The sequence below is a fragment of the Cherax quadricarinatus genome, unplaced genomic scaffold (genome assembly GCF_038502225.1).
Source record: "Cherax quadricarinatus isolate ZL_2023a unplaced genomic scaffold, ASM3850222v1 Contig3622, whole genome shotgun sequence".
Taxonomy (NCBI): Eukaryota; Metazoa; Arthropoda; class Malacostraca; order Decapoda; family Parastacidae; genus Cherax; species Cherax quadricarinatus.
Window position 1 is genome coordinate 15,001 of NW_027198648.1, and position 20,952 is coordinate 35,952.

The window sequence follows — 20,952 nt, forward strand, 5'->3', positions numbered from 1 at the left end:
TTCTGAAGTGTACATTCATAAATTCAAAAATGTGCAGCAACACAGTGCCTGTAATCTCATGAATAGTATACTAGGTCTGAATCACACTTTTTATTTATTATTTAATATACAGTTTATAGTACAAATAACAAATTATAAGAGAGGTCAGGCTTTTCCTTAAATGGTTATATTATACAGGTACACTACCAAAGAATGTCGGCAGTACTACCATTTGCTTAAAAAGATTTATAAAAAGAAAGTTGAGGCTCTAAAAGAAGGTAAAGACATCTATCAGCACTATCCTTACATGGAAAAGATGCAAGAACTGGAGACTGTATTGAACCAAACTGAATTCACTGGTGAGTTATCTGTTTATAATTATTGCATGAGGAAGTACTGTACAGTATTAATTTTGCAAAAAAATAGCAGTTTTCTGTAGGAATGATACCTGTACATCATGGGCACTAAATTCTACTACAACAGATGCTCAGAATCACTTTTTTTATCTATTCTAAAGTGTACATGCATAAATTCACAAATGTGCAGCAACACAGTACCTGTAATCTCATGAATAGTATACTAGATATGATGACTTATTGACACAGGCATTTAAAATACAGTGGACCCCCGACTTACGATATTAATTCATTCCAGAAGTCTGTATGGGTGCCGTTACCAAACGAATTTGTTCCCATAAGGAATATTGTAAATTAGATTAGTCCGTTTCAGGCCCCCAAAAATACACGTACAAAAGCACTTACAAAAATACACTTAAATAATTGTTTGAGTTGTGTTGAGAAATGGGATTACCAACTAAGATATAATTTATAATTTTAAATATAGGGAACACTTAGCTGATAAAAGACAGCAGATTGTCTACACAGCCGCCCCTGCAGACGAGGTCTTGAATTGTTGTCATGATCATCTCTCAACGGGCTGAAATGAGTTATAATTTGTAAGATTATAAATTACCCCTAGGGGGTGTTATGTCAGCATATTTCATTCACTGATTGCTGACAAATTACGTACTTGTTTGGACTCAAAAGTCTGCTCCTTACTGCCAACTATAGGTTGATTACAAACTCCTTGCAACTCAAGAACTGCGCAGTCCCCCGTACTACAAGAAATTCGTAACCTACCTTGCTCTTGTAGCGTGAGCTATGGTGTTCTTCACACCTTCGACAGATATCGGTGACTTGATAGAAGCTGAAGTGTCCTTGGATGTCCACATCTTCCATATTCTAGGAATACACACACTGGTACACTATGTTCCACAAGATTTGTTTTTATTGTTCACAATCTTATCACTAAAGAAGCTGATCACACTTCTCTGTAAGTGTTTATTGTGTTTTGTTTTGTGAGACACTCTGTTCACACTAACGCACAGATCGCTCTTTGTTGGTTATCCTGGCATCAGTGTCACTCTCAGTAGAGTCAAAAGTAATCTGAAGATGCCACAACGCCCCACGCCGTCACTGCCCCCAGCACAAAAGAAAAGCTGACCTAGTACTTTTGCTTCCTTGCCACTTCCTCCATGAACCAAAGCAGAATGCTTGATTCTTGCTGTCTTAAGCATAGACAACAATATACACTATCTTTACCATGATAATAAAGTGGGAGCAGGATTTTCCTTAATTGTCCTGCTAAGGTAAGAGATGGACTGTCTCTTATTAAACTACACTTTGCAACACAGGACCGCACAGAGCGGCGGTCGCTTGACCACACGTCGCATACTGGTACTGCATCTGGGATCAATTACTCGCTGTAGCAGTAAACAAGATATTTGCCCCTTCTGAGAGGGCTGGGCCCCTCAGGGCTGAAAGGGGCTGAAGGGGGCTGATACCCCCTCCTGGAGAAAATTTCTCCACAAGTTGGGAGCTGATCGTAAGGCGGGTCCACTGTATAACCATCCAAGAAAACACCTCAAAGCTGCTATTTTAAACCATACACACTGACTCAGAGTTTTGATTTTTCCATCATGTACTGAATTGGGCAAGATTTTTTTTTTACACTGTGCAAACTCACTGCACAGGTCCATTCTCTCATATCTGGACCAAAATTTACTGCTAACAACTTACCTGGTTGGAATGGACCCTCAGTGCAGTACGTACTTTTAAATGGTCCACTCCTTTCCTTTCCCACATATACATAAATGTTGGTTTCTCATTCCAAAATAACATTTAATTAGGTACATCACAAATAAAGAAATGCAAGTGTATTTGCTCTTTTTAGGTGGTTTCTTCCTCTTGAGAATTTTTTTTTTTACCCAACTTATCCCTTTCAAGTGTGAGTGAGACCCAGTGGTAAATGAACTTTAGTGTTGCTGTACTAAGGTACACTCCTGATTATTGACACAACAGTAATATGCTATTACAGATATGCACAAAATGTATCTCTTATTACTGACAAAATATATGCTGAAGGGTTTGCAGCTGTCATGTAAACACTTACTTATATTAAAAGTTATTTAAAGTTGAAAGGTTACCAAATTTTTTGTCAAAGTACAAACTGTTTTGTGAAAGCCACATTGCTCTATATATTTACAAACAGGAAAGATCATGTGCAAATAATGAATTTACTGTAAATAAATTTCAACTGTGAGAACTTTGATTTTAAGATTTCTGAAATACAATAACCTGTCAACTCATTAACCACAATTTTTCACTTAGAAACAGATGATGTATTCATGAAGGTGGTGAGAGCAGCTTCATCCAGTCTGGAAGAGATTAAAGTAGCTGATGAGAGGTCAAAGCGGAAGTTAGTGGAAAAGGTACTCGTGAAACTTAAGATGCACTTGATGCAGGATAACTATGTTCATCCTCTGCCATCTGTCAAGGCTGTAAGTCTGGCCACTCCATTAAATGTCTCTTTATCTGTTATATTTGTTAATGTTAAGCATGTTGTGTTCCCATTTTGTTTTCTTATTCTGTTGAGTTAGGTAAAAGTATATATGAACCTCAGGTTTTTAATGTTTATTTTTTTTCTTTAATTAGGGTTTTTTAAAATTTAGGATTATTCATTGTGCTTTAACCCTTTGAAGGTTGGAACCCCCTGCTCTCAAACTTGCTCTGAGGGTCAGAGTATTTAAAAAAAATTCTTATGAAATGGTAGAGAATCTTTTTCTGAAAGTAATAAAACAAAAATACCAAATTTGATGGAAAACTGACGAAATTATGCTTTTGCGAATTTTGCTGTATCAGCAATATTTATGCATCAGCGATTTTGCCCACTTTTAGTCTGATTTTAGGCCAGTTACATTATTCCTTTTGACCAAATTGTTAGCTGTTTCACTAGTATGGCTTCCATTCTATCAATTGAGTACAAAAATCTGCCCATTCAACTACCCAATAAAGTCATCAGAAATTGGTAATTTGGCCAATTACACACAAAATTCAAGAAATGGTAGTTTCAAGGTAGGGTCCAAAATAAACAGTGCAAACACTTCTGGCACTAAAATAACATTTCCTCTGTTCATTAGTTACGTCTCCAGGCCTCTCCAATATTACACATGAATTCCATTTATAATTTTTTTCACACAAAAAATAGAAAATTTACTGTTATGCAGACTAGTGAATTATTGTAATAATTGTATAAATAATGTCTGTACATTCCTAAAAATGTATTAGACTGGACAGATGGACATGTATTGGATGAGTGACGTCATTTGTGTACGTATTCTGGAATATCGGCAAAAATCAAACATTTCTGCTACTTCGAGATTAATTTCAAGCTTCTTTGAGTCCTGATACCAATCAAAATCATCTCTATTTCTGTAATCTATCTTCCATTATGTCACTTGATACCAAGAAACCAAGAATACAACCATAAAAAACATATAAAAATACATTGCAAAGTCGCTGTTTTAATCCAAGAACACCTGGAGTTTACCTGGAGTTTACACGGTTGGAGTTTTTTCCCCATTATGCACTGCGTTCTACAGGATTTTTTATATGGTGCGTACTTACCGCATAGACCCAGTCTCTCATATCTGAGTCCAGATTTACTGCTCACAGCTTATCTGGGTGAGCTGAGCTCATAGTGTAGAACTACAGGACTGACCTCTGCTTCAAAGCCATAGAACAACGGAACCCATGCTTAAAGGGTTAAGGACTTACTAATATCAGATAATTACAGAAATATTACACCCTGAACATGTATGGCTCCCTAGATATTTACAGAAATACATACTGAATCATGAACATGTATGGCTTTTTTAAATAATTACAGAAATTATTGTAAATACGACTAGTATAAGGAATTTCTCAAATACAGTGGACCCCCGCTTGACGATCACCTCCCAATGCGACCAATTATGTAAGTGCGTTTGTACGTGTATGTTTGGGGGTCTGAAATGGACTAATCTACTTCACAATATTCCTTATGGGAACAAATTCGGTCAGTACTGGCACCTGAACATACTTCTGGAATGAAAAAATTTCGTTAACCGGGGGTCCACTGTACTATACTGTATCATAATTGTAAACAACCTAATCATGTAATTTGATTCTCTGAACATTAAGATGTTTTAACCCTTAAACAGTCCAAAGAGATTGACATTCAAATTCTTATTGCTACAAAAGTAGATCTACTTTTTTTTACATATTTTTAAATATAACAAAAAAAATGTAGATAAAAGTTTTTTTTACACATTTTCAAATGTAAAACAAAAAAGATCTACATTTGTTTACATACTTTCAGATGTTGAAAAAAACATATATATACGTTTGGACCAGTTGGAAAGTTGCATATTGGTAATAATGTGCAAATGGAATTAGCAACACTGGGAGTTAATGTACAGTAATTACTTTTACCTATTTTGGAGAGAGGAAGGTTTTAATATACAGAGAATCCTCTGTTTAATAGATTTTGGTTGAATGGACTTTAAAAATACAGAACAAAATCCACTGGGTCAGTTGATTCAAAATCATGGGACAAAGTGCATTGGTTAAAGAATTGACTGTTTTTGTTACAGTCATGGCAAAACACTCATCTCTGTATACCACAATTGCCATTACCTGTCACTTGTCACCCCCTAATAGTCATTTAAATTGAGGGCTGATATACTTAATAGTACTAACTAGTATCTTCATTAGTAACTGTGATGCCATTTTGAACTAAAAGGAAAATAAAATACAGTAGGTATTTACATTTTTAACATTGTGTTTAATACTGTCAGTGGTATTATATTCTGATTTAGTCATTTAGAGAGGATGGAGCAAAATACTACTACTTGGAGGGTGTATAGATCTATAGTGGCGGGAAGGAGGGGTACGGGTCATCCTAGGAAAGGATGGAGGAAGGGGGTAAAAAGGCTTTGTGTGCCAGGGGGCTTGGACATACAGCAGGCATGTGTGAGCGTGTTAGACAGGATTGAGTGGAGATGAATGGTTTTTGGGATTTGACGAGCTGTTGGAGTGTGAGCAGGGTAATATTTTGTGAAGAGGTTCAGGGAAACCGGTTAGCCGGACTTGAGTCATGGAGGTGGGAAGTACAATGCCTGCACATTAACCCTTTCAGGGTTTCGACCGTACTAGTACGGCTTACGTGCCAGGGTCCTTGATGTACTAGTACTCATAAATTCTAGCGCCTTCAAATCTAGTGAGAGAAAGCTGGTAGGCCTACATATGAAAGAATGGGCCTATGTGGTCAGTGTGCATAGTATAAAAAATCCTGCAGTGTGTAATGAGAAAAAAAAACTTTGACCGTGTTTTTGGATTAAAACAGCGACTTTACACTGTATTTTCGTATGGTATTTATTGTTGTATTCTAGTTTTCCTGGTCTCATTTGACAGAATGGAAGGCATATTACAGAAATTGAGATGATTTTGATTGGTTTTACAATGAAAAGTACATACTTTGAAATTGAGCTCAAAGTAGCAGAATTGTTCGATTTTTACCAAAGTTCAAAAGTAAACAAATCATGCTAAGCGTCCAATACATGTCAACTGGTGAGTTTACCTGGAGTTTACCTGAAGAGAGTTCCGGGGGTCTAATATTCTTTCACAAGTGCGCCGATATTATTTATATCATTTCTACACTTGAGTCCTGGAGATGGGAAGTACAATGCCTGCACTTTAAAGGAGGGGTTTGGGATATTGGCAGTTTGGAGGGATATGTTGTGTATCTTTATATGTATATGCTTCTAAACTGTTGTATTCTGAGCACCTCTGCAAAAACAGTGATGTGTGAGTGTGGTGAAAGTGTTGAATGATGATGAAAGTATTTTCTTTTTGGGAATTTTCTTTCTTTTTTGGGTCACCCTGCCTCGGTGGGAGACGACTGACTTGTTGAAAAAAAAAAAAATTCTACACTAATGCAGTAGTCTGCATAACAGTAAATCTTCTATTTTTTGTGAGAATAAAAATTCAAAATGGAAAGCAAAAGAATGTAAGAGGGGCCTGGGGACGTGACTAATGAACAGAGGAAATTTTATTTTAGTGCCAGGAATGTCTTTCTTGTTTATTCTGGACCCTATTTGGAAATTGGCATCTTTTGAAATTTGTGTGAAATTGGCAAAATTGCTAAATTCTGACCACTGTATTGTATAGTTGAAATCGGTAAATGGGTTTTCTTGTACTCATTTGATAGAAAAAAATGGAGTTCTAGCAAAATAGGTATGATTTTTGTCGACTAGTGCACTGGAATTGGCTGAAAATAGGGCTCAAAGTGGGCAAAATTGCCGATGCGTAAACATCGTCGAGACCGCTATCTTCGCGAGAGCATAATTCCGAAAGTTTTCCATCAAATTTCATACTTTTGGTGTCATTATGATCGGGAAAAGATTCTCTGAGAGGGCCTGTGGACCATGGAATACTTGCTGTTTGGGGTGACATCCAAACTGTCATGTCTGCATGCCTCTGCAAAGATAGTGATGGTGTGAATGATGGTGATTTTTTTTTTTTTTTTTGGGGGGGGGGAGGGGGTCACCCTGCCTCAGTGGGAGATGGCCAGCATGTTAAAAAAAAAAAAAAAAGATGTTAGTAAGACAATATATGGTTTATGGCATTTTATTGAGAAAACTTTTCATCCACCAGGGTGAGAATTGATGAAGTCTCTGGTGGGTGAAACATCATCTAAGTAAAATGCTATAAACTGCAAATTGTATCCTATTAACATATCTTTGATGTTGTATTCTTAATACTGTACATTGTACAACATCTCTTCTGTGAAAGACTTCATGTAGAATGCCCAAATATTTCTGTGGCTTATAAGTATTAACAACCTTAAAATGAGCACTTGAAACTTTTGACAAAGAATTATTCCTCTTACCTGTGACCAATTTCGAAGGTGTTCTACCCTCACAGCCCAGCCCAAGGCCAGACTTTATTGAGATAGGCTTATATAATTCCTTTTGAAAAAAAAAAGTTAAGCAAGAGATATGTATAAGTGTAGGCAAATATGGCAGAAAAACTGTAGTCTTTATATTCTATGATGAAATTCAGTGAAGTAGGTTGAGATGAATGTCACCTACAATATAATTTGATTCTTGATTGTTTAAAATTTTTGTTGATCCCATTTTTTATTGCTTTTAATCAGTTTTTTCTTAGCACTATGTTTTGAAATTTCAACTTAGTATAAATTTGATTTTACACTGCCCAAAATTCTGAGACTCTTTCCTAAGCTTGTGAAATTGCAGAATACAATTCATTGCCTCTTATACATATTTTTGATCATTGGATAAGTATTAGCTTTGGAGACTCTCTGATCGTGGGTTCTATCCCCGCCCGTGGTATGGTAAGTACAGTGAACCCCCGCATAACGATCAGCTCCCAACTCGGCCAATTATGTAAGTGTATTTTTGTAAGTGCTTTCATAGGTGTATTTTTGGGGGTCTGAAACGGACTAATCTAAATCACAATATTTCTTATGGGAACAAATTCAGTCTATAACGGCACCCAAACAGACTTCTGGATTGAAATAATATCATTATGTGGGGGTCCACTGTATTAGCCTTTTTTTAGTGTTAGTTATCTGTACTTAATTTTTAATAGATATGTAAGTGTAGATGTTGATGAGAATTGATTAATATAATTTTTTTTCAGATTGCACTTATTCTGTTGAAGTTTTTAAAGGAAAAGAGCACTAATATTACACAAGATGCCTGTATAGACTCAGGAAAGATTACCTCAGTCTTACTTCCGTACATGGATATTTTGACCTTAATCTCACGTAAGTTTAAACTACTTCAGAATTGTACGTATTTAATAACTGTAACTTAGATTGATATACACTATATCATAAACCTTTTTGATAGACAGTATACAAGTAAATATCAGAAAGGTTCCTCCATTAAAGGAGGAAAGTTGATATATCAAATTTTGCTCCAATAGAGGCTAATTTTAAAATTTAAAAAACTTTCATCATTATAACTTTTTGGCCTGCTAAATTTTTTTATGACTAATGTATACTGATTCTTCATTCTCCATCATATCATTCTTCATTGTTTTCATTTTTAGCTTTAAGAGTATGTAAAATATTTTGAAATAATTTTTTAGTAAATTTTATAAATTTATACTAAAAAAACAAACAAACAAAAAAAAAGATTCATGGGTCAGCATTTGTAAGTCTCTTGGTGATAAAGCAAAGACTTAACACACTGGCCACTCAAGCAGGTAGGATGACCATCATTCATTCAATAGCTGCCTTGCCATAAGTGTGCAGAATTCATACCAGCCTGCAACATTCTCACCTCTCCTTCAATAGTGAAGTCACTCTACTACCTCATTCACTGGAGCACTCAACTCTGGCTAACCATTAATTTTTTTTTTTTCAAATCTGGGATCATTTTATGTTGTCAGAAGCCATATTTCTTTAGTCTGGTTATTATTATGTTCAAAATATAGGATAACCATAAGGAAAACAGATTTGAGCATGGGAGTCCAATGAGCATCATCTGAATGAAACCTTATGCTTAATTTCTAGTTAAGGGGCTTGATGTCAAATGCATATTCATTTTCCTTAGTGATCATCCTATTTCCTTGTTGATTTTTAGTTTTCACTGTTCTCCCTGTGTCTTCATTTGGTTCTTGTAAGCCAGGCATGATTTTCTGCCAATCTTAGTCCATTTAATTTGTATCATTTATTTGAATTCTTATTATTTTAAATATGGAAATGTCCATCATCCAGTTTTTACAATTTCACCTTTTTTGTCTTACTGTGTACTCCGTGTCTTTTGTCCCTAGCTTAAGCTGCTCATCCTGTGATGTATCTTAAAATCCTAAGGTCCTGCATTTCAGCTTTAGCTAGTGAATTACAACTAGGTTTTAATTAGTCCAAATGAATCCCATGAAATGATCACATTATTCAAAGTTATGTGTAAAATATAGTAATTGGTTCCAACCCAATGGAAATATGCAACGAAAATTTTTAAACATAAGTTTTTTATCTATTTAGTATTAAGATAATATAACAGCAGAGAATAAGAAAAATGTATTTCTGATTTAAGTTTATTACAAACAAAGTATGTAATACAGTAATTATAGAAAGTAAAATTTAAAATCTACAAAAATTATTAAATGTCGTACCTGATGATATGATGAAAGCATCATTATTGCTATTGCTGTTTAAAATATTTTAGCAGCATAGGCTGAACATTCACATTCACTGCTGCTCCAGGTATACTCCATACTCCCTCCTTCCAATCTGGTATCCAGTCTTTCATTACCTAAATTATTTGTTACCTTCATCACCTTGCTTCTTCTATATTCACTTTTAATTTCCTTCTTTTACATCTCAAAATTTATCCACCAAACTGTTCAGCTTCTCTTCAGAATCTCCCAAAAGTAGTGTCATCAGCATAAAGCAACTGTAACAACTCCCATTTTGTGTTAGGTTATGTCTCTTTTTAATTTAATCCCACACCTCTCCCCAACATCCTAGTACGTATTTACTTCTTTTTCGGCTGCATCTATAAATATGTTAACAACCATGGTGACATCGCATATCCCTTTCTGAACCTTACTATTATTGAAAATTAATGTCTCTCTCTCTCTCTCTTTCCTGTATACCCTAACATGAGTCTCACTATATCTTGATTAATTTAGATTTGCTCCATTGAATTTGTTATTTTTATTGTAACATTAGCATCCTGTTTGCAGCTTGGAGGGACATCTAAAGTGTCGTATCTGAGCGCCTCTGCAAAGGCAGTGATTATGTATGAGTGATGGTGAAAGTGTTGAATGATGATGAAAGTTTATTCTTTCTTGTGGGTCACCCTGCCTTGGTGGGAAATAGTTGACGTGTTAAAAAAAAAATTAGCATCCTTTGTTGCATCGTTGTGGGATTGCTGGTTTTCCTGCCATCATTTATTTATTTATTTATTTATTTATTTATAATTTGAGCACACTTACAGAGGTACAAAAAAAATACAGATAAGAGCAGCATGCCAAAGCCACTTATACTATGCATAGCATTACGGGCTGGCTTAAAATTAACTTAAGATTAACTAAGCAATGATGAAATCAGTGAAAAACATTAATGTAAACTGATTACTATAAAGCACAAGTGAGTATTACAAAGACAGGTCATATGGTTGCATGCATTGTTGTAAATTCAGTAGAATGGAGTATTCTGTTAGGTAGTGAATTTAAAAAATAATAAAGTTAGATTGGGTTTTAGGTTTTGTGATATAATTGTGAGAAACATTTAAGATATACAATTTATAAGGTTCAGTTATTCAGTATTTATTTGGTTTTGGGTGAGTAAGTGATCTTTGAGAAGAGACTTGAATTTATAAACAGGTAGTGTTTCTTTTATATTAACAGGTAATGAATTCCAGATTTTAGGGCCTTTTATGTGCATTGAGTTTTTGCATAGCGTGAGATGGACACGAGGAATATCAAAGAGTGATCTGTGCCTTGTGTTATGGTCATGTGTTCTGTTGAGGTTGGCAAGGAGATGTTTGAGGGGAGGGTTAATATCAGAGTTGAGTGTTCTATGTATGTAATAGGTGCAGTAATAAGTATGGATGTTTTGTATGGTGAGTAGGTTGAGTGTATTGAATATTGGTGGAGTGTGCTGCCTGTAGTGAGAATTTGTTATCATTCTAACTGCAGCCTTTTGTTGGGTAATTAGTGGTCTGAGATGGTTACTTGTTGTTGAGCCCCATGCACAAATTCCATAGGTGAGATAGGGGTAAATAAGAGAGTGATATAGGGCCAGGAGGGCTGACTGTGGAGCATAGTACCGTATCTTCGATAGTATGCCTACAGTCTTGGAAATTTTCTTAGAAATTTGTTGTATATGTGTATGAAATTTGAGTCTATTATCAAGGTGGATTCCTAAGAATTTTCCCTCTGTTAGCTTTGTGATAGGTGATCCGTTTATCATTATGTTAAGAGGGACATCTGTAGCTCTGTTACCAAACTGAATGAAGTAGGTTTTGTCAATGTTTAGTGTAAGTTTGTTAGTACTCATCCAGGTAGATATTTTCTGTAATTCGGTATTTACAGTATTGGCTAGCGTGACTGGGCTCGGGTGGGAGAAGACGTATGTTGTGTCATCAGCAAATAGTGTGGGTTTGAGTAATTGAGAAGTATTTGGTAGGTCATTTATGTATAGGAGAAAGAGAAGAGGGCCAAGGACACTTCCCTGTGGGACACCAACTGTAATTGGTTGTGCAGAAGAGTTTGCCCCATTTGCGTACACATATTGGCTTCTGTTGCTGAGGTATGACTTGAGGTAGTTGAGGGAGTGCCCTCTTATACCATAGTGTGATAATTTTACGTGGAGCAAGTCATGGTCAACTGTATCAAAAGCTTTACGTAAGTCAATGAAGATCCCCAGTGGGACTTCTTTTTTCTCTATTGCAGTGTATATATGTTCTAGCATGTGTATAATAGCATCATTAGTATTTTTATTAGGCCTGAATCCAAATTGGCAGGGGTTGAGTATGTTTTGGGAGATAAGGTAGGAGTAGATTCGTTTATGAATTAATTTTTCGAAGATTTTTGAGAGAGGGTGTAAGTTGGATATTGGCCTATAGTTATTCAACTCTGTTTGGTCTCCTCCTTTGTGGATCGGGGTGACCCTTGCTATTTTGAGTACTGTAGGGAAGGTGGAGGATTCAATGGATTTGTTAAAGAGTGTTGCAATGATTGGTGATAGCACTTGTGACACTTTTTTGTATATAAAGGGTGGTAAGGTATTTAAATCTCCTGCCTTGTTTTTTAGTGCGTTGATAATAAGGGAGACTTCGTATGGGTTAGTCGGAGCTAGGAACAGTGTGTTCGGGTAGTTGCCGGTGAGGTAGTCATTTGGTGGGGTATCTGAGCTTGGGATTTTATTGGCAAGGTTTTGTCCTATAGTGGAGAAGAAATCATTGAGTCTGTTTGCTGTTTCTGTTGGTGGGAGTTGGGGTTCATCTGATTTTGCTAATTTTATTTCGCTATTTCGTGATATCTTTTTTGTTCCCAGAATTTCTGATAGGGTTTTCCAGGTCTTTTTTATATCACCTCGTAAGTTGGATAATCTGTTCTCATAATACAATTTTTTTGCCCTTCTTATCAGGCTGGTTAGGATTGACGAGTAACGTTTTGTTTGGTCTCTGGTTATGTGACCCATTCTGTACTGTTTTTCATATTGGTGTTTTGTATTTATGGATTTGAGAATGCTGGGTGTTAGCCAGGGACTGTTCAGTCTCTTAGCTGTCATCTGCTTAGTTTTTTTAGGGCAGTGCTTGTTATAGAGGTATTGAGTCTTTTTTAGAAAATTATTAATACATTCGTCAATATCTGTATTGATTTCTAGCTCAGTGTGCCAATCAATGTTTGCTAATGCTGTTGTGAAGTTATTAATGGCTGCCTCATTGTGAAGTCTGAAGGTGACTTTAGTAGTGTCTTGGGGTAATTTACCAAGAGTTGTTATGAGGAAAGTAGGGTAGTGGTCTGTGGTATTATCTGTAATTATGCCTGATTTTAAAGGGGATATGGTGTTGGTCCAGATGTGGTCAAGTAGGGAAACACTAGTCTCTGTAACTCTTGTAGGTTTTGTTACTGTTGGTAGCAACATACAGTTACTCATTGTGTTTGTGAATTCAGTAACGTGTGGGTCCTGGTCTTGCAGGAGATTTATATATATCACATATATGTTCTGAGATTTTTATGTCTTATACATAGCCTTTCTGTCCCTCTGTGTATTTACCTAGCTATACAGGCAGAGGTTGAACTCCAGCTTCTTTGCCTCTTGACTATCAGTCAGTTAGTGTAATTGATTCCTAGGTTCTTGGGATCTGTTGTATATTCTTTGGAATCTCAGTAGTGATGTGGTCTCATTCTTAACCATAGCAATTTCATTCTTTTACTATGCTTTCTTTTCAACACACTGGCCATCTCCCACAGAGGCAGGGTGACCTGAAACAGAAACACTTTCACCATCATTCACACTATTGCTGTCTTGCCAGAGGCTCACAGATACAACATTTAGGATTTTTATACATTCTTGGGTTACCATGGCTTTCGACTTCCTTCTATGTCTCCTGGTTCTGCTGTCTTCCATATTAGTCTTTCTTTGTTCACCTTGCCAGTACCCTCGAGTATTTTTGTTCTGTATGTTGGATTAAATCAGGCTACGCTCTGGTATCTTTTTAGTCATAAGTTGCATCCATTAGTTTTGTGACCAATCTGGTGATTGCCTTCTGACAATCTCAAGCAGTTCTGATTATGTACCTGATTAGGGAAAATCCCCATCTTGGTATTGTATACTGGAGGACAGACATTGCAATGTATACAATATTTTAGAAGATTCTTTTCAAATTACAGAACAGGAAGGGCTCAAACCCATGGGAGATGAGACCTTAAACTCACAGGGCAGTGTGCTTACCACTGAACCAGTTGGATCTAATAGGATTCACCCAACTAGATGAATCCTATTAGAGCCAGATGGTTCAGTGGTTAGCACACTGGCCTGCAAGTTTTAGGACTCACTTGCCACAGGTTCAAGCCCCACCTGTCCTGTAACTTGTTTACAATTGTGTTATTTCGATTTCCTGTCATAGAAGATTTTTTGTTGAAAAGTATTTGCTATGTATGCCAGCCATGCTTACAGTGCTGAAGTTATCCCATTTATGTTCAGTGCAGGAGATAGATTTGGTATGGTCTTGCCCCAGGTTCTTTAGCTGAAACCTGGAGTTGTTTCCCTTCCAAATGATATGCTGTGTCTGTATCCTACATATACCTGGAGTTTACCTGGAGAGAGTTCTGGGGGTCAACGCCCCTGCGGCCTGGTCTGTGACCAGGCCTCCTGGTGGATCAGAGCCTGATCAACCAGGCTGTTGCTGCTGGCTGCACACAAACCAACGTACGAGCCACAGCCTGGCTGGTCAGGAACCGGCTTTAGGTGCTTGTCCAGTGCCAGCTTGAAGACTGCCAGGGGTCTGTTGGTAATCCCCCTTATGTATGCTGGGAGGCAGTTGAACAGTCTCGGGCCCCTGACACTTATTGTATGGTCTCTTAACATGCTAATGACACCCCTGCTTTTCATTGGGGGGATGTTGCATCGTCTGCCAAGTCTTTTGCTTTCGTAGTGAGTGATTTTCGTGTGCAAGTTCGGTACTAGTCCCTCTAGGATTTTCCAGGTGTATATAATCATGTATCTCTCCCGCCTGCATTCCAGGGAATACAGTTTTAGGAACCTCAAGCGCTCCCAGTAATTGAGGTGTTTTATCTCCGTTATGCGCGCCGTGAAGGTTCTCTGTACATTTTCTAGGTCAGCAATTTCACCTGCCTTGAAAGGTGCTGTTAGTGTGCAGCAATATTGCAGCCTAGATAGAACAAGTGACCTGAAGAGTGTCATCATGGGCTTGACCTCCCTAGTTTTGAAGGTTCTCATTATCCATCCTGTCATTTTTCTAGCAGATGCGATTGATACAATGTTATGGTCCTTGAAGGTGAGAATTTGTTTTGTAATCTGATGAAGATTTAATTTCCTCGTGTTTACCATATCTGAGTAATTGAAATTTCTCATCGTTGAACTTCATATTGTTTTCTGCAGCCCACTGAAAGATTTGGTTGATGTCCGCCTGGAGCCTTGCAGTGTCTGCAATGGAAGACACTGTCATGCAGATTCGGGTGTCATCTGCACAGGAAGACACGGTGCTGTGGCTAACATCCTTGTCTATGTCGGATATGAGGATGAGGAACAAGATGGGAGTGAGTACTGTGCCTTGTGGAACAGAGCTTTTCACCGTAGCTGCCTCAGACTTTACTCTGTTGACGACTACTCTCTGTGTTCTGTTAGTGAGAAAATTATAGATCCATCGACTGACTTTTCCTGTTATTCCTTTAGCACGCATTTTGTGCGCTATTACGCCATGGTCACACTTGTCGAAGGCTTTTGCAAAGTCTGTATATATTACATCTGCATTCTTTTTGTCTTCTAGTGCATTTAGGACCTTGTCGTAGTGATCCAATAGTTGAGACAGGCAGGAGCGACCTGTTCTAAACCCATGTTGCCCTGGGTTGTGTAACTGATGGGTTTCTAGATGGGTGGTGATCTTGCTTCTTAGGACCCTTTCAAAGATTTTTATGATATGGGATGTTAGTGCTATTGGTCTGTAGTTCTTTGCTGTTGCTTTACTGCCCCCTTTGTGGAGTGGGGCTATGTCTGTTGTTTTTAGTAACTGTGGGACGACCCCCGTGTCCATGCTCCCTCTCCATAGGATGGAAAAGGCTCGTGATAGGGGCTTCTTGCAGTTCTTGATGAACACGGAGTTCCATGAGTCTGGCCCTGGGGCAGAGTGCATGGGCATGTCATTTATCGCCTTATACTTTGGGTTTCTTTCGATTTCATTTATGGCTTTTAGTTCTTCCCGCGATTCCTGACTCCTATAAGATTCCTTTAGCTTAAGTTCGATGCTTGCTATTTCTTTGACCAGTGTCTCCCTACGCATTTCAGATATATTGACCTCTTTTAGCCACTCTGTTATTCTTTTCCGTCGCCTGTAAAGGGAGCGCCTGTCTTTTTCTATTTTACATCTACTCCTCCTTTTTCTTAGAGGAATAAGCCTTGTGCATACATCGAGTGCCACCAAGTTAATCTGTTCTAGGCATAAGTTGGGGTCTGTGTTGCTTAGTATATCTTCCCAGCTTATATCGGTTAGGACTTGGTTTACTTGGTCCTACTTTATGTTTTTGTTATTGAAGTTGAATTTGGTGAATGCTCCCTCGTGACTAGTCTCATTATGTCGGTCTGGGGCTCCACGCATACATGTCTGAACCTCAATTATGTTGTGATCTGAGTATATTGTTTTTGATATGGTGACATTTCTTATCAGATCATCATTGTTTGTGAAGATGAGGTCTACTGTATTCTCCAGTCTAGTAGGCTCTATTATTTGCTGGTTTAAATTGAATTTTGTGCAGAGATTTAAAAGCTCATGTGAGTGTGAGTTTTCATCAGAGCTGCCTCCTGGTGTTATTACTGCAACAATATTATTTGCTATATTCCTCCATTTTAGGTGCCTTAAGTTGAAATCCCCCAGGAGCAAGATGTTGGGTGCAAGAGCTGGAAGATTTTCCAGACAGTGGTCAATTTTTAACAGCTGTTCCTGGAATTGCTGGGATGTTGCATACAGAGGCTTGTAGACTACCACAATGACTAGGTTTTGGTTCTCGACCTTTACTGCTAAAACTTCCACTACATCATTTGAGGCATTAAGCAGTTCTGTGCAAACAAGTGACTCTGCAATGTACAGGCCAACCCCTTCCCCCTTTTGCCTGTTCACTCTGTCACATCTGTATAGGTTGTAACCTGGGATCCATATTTCGTTGTCCAAGTGATCCTTTATGTGGGTCTCAGTGAAAGCCGCGAACATTGCCTTTGCCTCTGCAAGCAGTCCACGGATGAAAGGTATTTTGTTGTTTGTTGCTGGCTTTATACCCTGTATATTTGCAAAGAAGAATGTCATCGGACTGGTGGTATTGTTGGTACTGGGGGGGGATTTTTTTCCGGCATTAGTATCTGTATCTGTTGGTTTGGAGTGGAGGCCATCGACTGTGGTTCCACTCCAGGAATGACTGGATTTGGTGTACGATTTCTGCCATTTCCTGCCAGTTTTTTTCTTCCTGGCACCATTTATTAACTGTGTGTAAAGGTAGAAAGTTGAAAGTGAACACAGAAAAGAGTAAGGTGATGAGGGTATCAAATGATTTAGATAAAGAAAAATTGGATATCAAATTGGGGAGGAGGAGTATGGAAGAAGTGAATGTTTTCAGATACTTGGGAGTTGACATGTCGGCTGATGGATTTATGAAGGATGAGGCTAATCATAGACTTGATGAGGGAAAAAGGTGAGTGGTGCGTTGAGGTATATGTGGAGACAAAAAACGTTATCTATGGAGGCAAAGAAGGGAATGTATGAAAGTATAGTAGTACCAACACTCTTATATGGGTGTGAAGCTTGCGTTGTGAATGCAGCAGCTAGGAGGCGGTTGGAGGCAGTGGAGATGTCCTGTCTAAGGGCAATGTGTGGTGTAAATATTATGCAGAAAATTCGGAGTGTGGAAATTAGGAGAAGGTGTGGAGTTAATAAAAGTATTAGTCAGAGGGCTGAAGAGGGGTTGTTGAGGTGGTTTAGTCATTTAGAGAGAATGGATCAAAGTAGAATGACATGGAGAGCGTTTAAATCTATAGGGGAAGGAAGGCGGGGTAGGGGTCATCCTCAAAAAGGTTGGAAGGAAGGAGTAAGGGAGGTTTTGTGGGTGAGGGGCTTGGACTTCCAGCAGGCGTGCGTGAGCGTGTTTGATAGGAGTGAATGGAGATGAATGGTATTGGGGCCTGACGATCTGTTAGAGTGTGAGCAGGGTAATATTTAGTGAAGGGATTCAGGGAAACCAGTTATTTTCATATAGTCGGACTTGAGTCTTGGAAATGGGAAGTACAATGCCTGCACTCTAAAGGAGGGGTTCGGGATATTGGCAGTTTGGAGGGATATGTTGTGTATCTTTATATGTATATGCTTCTAAACTGTTGTTTTGAGCACCTCTGCAAAAACAGTGATTATGTGTGAGTGAGGTGAAAGTGTTAAATGATGATGATGAAAGTACATGTATTTTCTTTTTGGGGATTTTCTTTCTTTTTGGGTCACCCTGCCTCAGTGGGAGATGGCCAACTTGTTAAAAAAAAAAAATTAGTTTAATGATTCTAATAAGCATTTAGAATTATATTGATATAGTATTCTTACAGAAAACGGACTGCAAAGCATACATCAAGAATCACAGCGGGAAACTGTTAGAGAAGCTAAGATAAAGAAACAACTGCCACCTAGTAAGTAAAAGTAGAATGTAAAGCTCGTTAAAAATTGCATGAAAAGCTGATTATAAGATTTCTCACTAATTTTAATTGCTTAAATAATGTACAGCAATTCTTGTATACTTTATTAACTTTCATGTTTTTATTCATTTCATATAGAATCTGGTTCCATACAGTGGACAAGTGATAATATATGCATTATGCTGGATACTGTGAAGGAATGGCAGCTATTGTGTCATGATAATAATGAAGTGGAAGCTGTTAGAGCAGGTGGTCAACCTCTCTGGAATGAAGTAGCATACAAATTAAGCCGGCGAATCAAGAAATGCCCTGATGTTTGTCAGCGATTCTTCGTTGATGTGAGTGATCCTTACATAGTCTTATATGGTATCAATACAGCACAGGTATCCTCTCACTTGGTGTCCAGGATGAAGTCCAGTTAAAAGGGTCATTAAAAAAATTTTGCACCAAAACAGACAAAATACTGTACAGTTACTGCATATACTGGAATATAGATTGAGGGTTTAAGATTGAATTTTTAAGTAAAAATGTAGGGAGTTGAACTGGACAGTAAACTGTTGCAGTAAATTCTTACTTCAATGCATCAAGGGCAGAACCATGCTTAGTAGCTATATTTCACCTTAATTTTTTTTAACACCAGCTGTTTCACATTAAGGTAGGCTGGCCCAAAAAGGAGGAAACACATTCACCATCATTCATTTAATAGCTGTACTCATCTCAACTTGTCACATGCCAGATTTGCTCCTAGTCTTGTGAGCCCTACAGTACCTTTTCTTAAAACTATGTATGGAAACTGCCTCTACCACGTCATCAAGGTCATTTTCCTTCCCAATTCCCCTGAGACTGAAGATATACTTCCTGACATCCTTGTGCTGTGTGGGACAGGATTTCTTATTTTAGACCGTGCTCACTCACCACACTGACCCATTCTCTCATATCTAGGCCAAAATTTACCGCTCTCAACTTATATGAGTGACCTGAGCACAGGAACCATGTCATTGAGGCCAAGGATCCTGGCCTCAGTGATGTAGTTCTGTGGGATGGCCACTGAAAAGGTTAAGCTACCAATTTTTTTATATTGACTAATGTAATTTTCCTTTAAAATCATATTCATCCATTTTGGACATTTCATACCACTGCAAGACCTATAAATTTATATATTATAAATATTTCCATCAACAGTTGTGTCATGAGTATGCAGAGTTTGAACTATCTGAAGCAACTAAAGTCACAACCCCAACATGGTATGAAAATAAAAAAAATCGAGACCTTTTACACACTGTTGTCTCTCCTGTGGGGTCCTGTGATGCTGAATTTGATACTCGAGGTTTGTAAATAGGCACTATATTAGTTTGGCTAAAATAACTTGTGATATGTTTCACAGGTTCTGTTCCATAAGAGCACTTGAATGAATATGTATATAGGTCTTCATTTGTCTTCTTTTGATACATTAAACACAGTTTCAATGAATTCTTTTTAGTTTTCAACTTTGGGATCTGGCTACAAGCCTGAAAAATAGGTATTGCCAGTAAACCCTGGGATAAGCAAGGCTCTTTAGTAAAATGTAAATTTGTAGGAATGACTCTTTGTTTGAGACCTAGATAAGGGTAGTATGTTTATCTGTACCATTACAAAGTTAATAATGTAAAAGAGAGGGACTGAAGAATGAATTGATGAAGGTGCATGATTTAGTAGAAACCAGTAAATAATGACTATGTAATATCTCTGAGGGGTTAATGTGAACCTGTAAATGTTGAACCATAATATAGTATTACTGTATAATGTGAAAATGTTAGGGTATTGAGAGTAACAATAATTTTATCTTCAGATGTATGGTGGGTCAGTGAAGCTGGTGGTTGGAGCACCAATGAAACATTAGAATTGCTCTTCACTGTCAGAGAGCTATGGACAGCAGAACCTAGTGTGGATTGGAAGTCGGTAGGCATGTCATTATATTTATATTTATAACAGATAAAAAATTACTCATGAGCATACATTTACAGGTCTTCTTCATCTTTCAACAGACCGGCTGTATCCCACTGAGGCAGGGTGGCCCAAAAGTTAAAATTAAAGTTTCACCTTTTAAATTTAGTAATACTCTAAATGTAGGAGAAGGGGTTACTAGCCCCTTGCTCTCGGCATTTTAGTTGCCTTTTATGACACGCATGGCTTATGGAGGGAGAATTCTTTTCCATTTCTCCATGAGATAAGTGAAAATAAACAAGAACTAGTAAGAAAATTAAAAGAAAACCCAGAGGGGTATGTATATATATGTATATACATGCATGTGTAGTATGACCTAAGTGTAAGTAGAAGAAACAAGATGTACCTGAACTCTTGCATGTTTATGAGACAGAAAAAAGACACCAGCAGTCCAACCATAGTGTAAAACAATTACAGGCTTCTGTTTCACACTCACTTGGTAGGATGGTAGTACCTTCCTGAGCAGTTGCTGTCTACCAACCTATTCTTTCTTTCTTTCAACACACCGGCCGTATCCCACCGAGGCGGGGTGGCCCAAAAGGAAAAACAAAAGTTTCTCCTTTTACATTTAGTAATACATACAGGAGAAGAGGTTACTAGCCCCTTGCTTGCAGCATTTTAGTCGTCTCTTAAACACGCGTGGCTTACAGAGGAAGAATTCTGTTCCACTTCCCCATGGAGATAAGAGGAAATAAACAAGAATAAGAACTAGAAAGAAAATAG

At 37.7% G+C, this 20,952-nt stretch overlaps 1 protein-coding gene across 1 annotated transcript in view; it reads left to right on the forward strand.

Annotated features, from left to right (window-relative positions):
- The window catches only part of LOC138852059 (uncharacterized), a gene marked incomplete at both ends in the record, with an annotated part of 25,786 nt that extends 5,602 nt beyond the window's left edge, over positions 1-20,184 (forward strand). Inside the window, 7 exon segments of the mRNA XM_070081675.1 lie at positions 178-338; positions 2,649-2,818; positions 8,022-8,148; positions 18,160-18,240; positions 18,385-18,584; positions 19,429-19,573; positions 20,075-20,184. Of these exon segments, the coding sequence (XP_069937776.1) occupies positions 178-338; positions 2,649-2,818; positions 8,022-8,148; positions 18,160-18,240; positions 18,385-18,584; positions 19,429-19,573; positions 20,075-20,184 (994 nt within the window).
- Between the last annotated feature and the right edge of the window lie 768 nt (positions 20,185-20,952).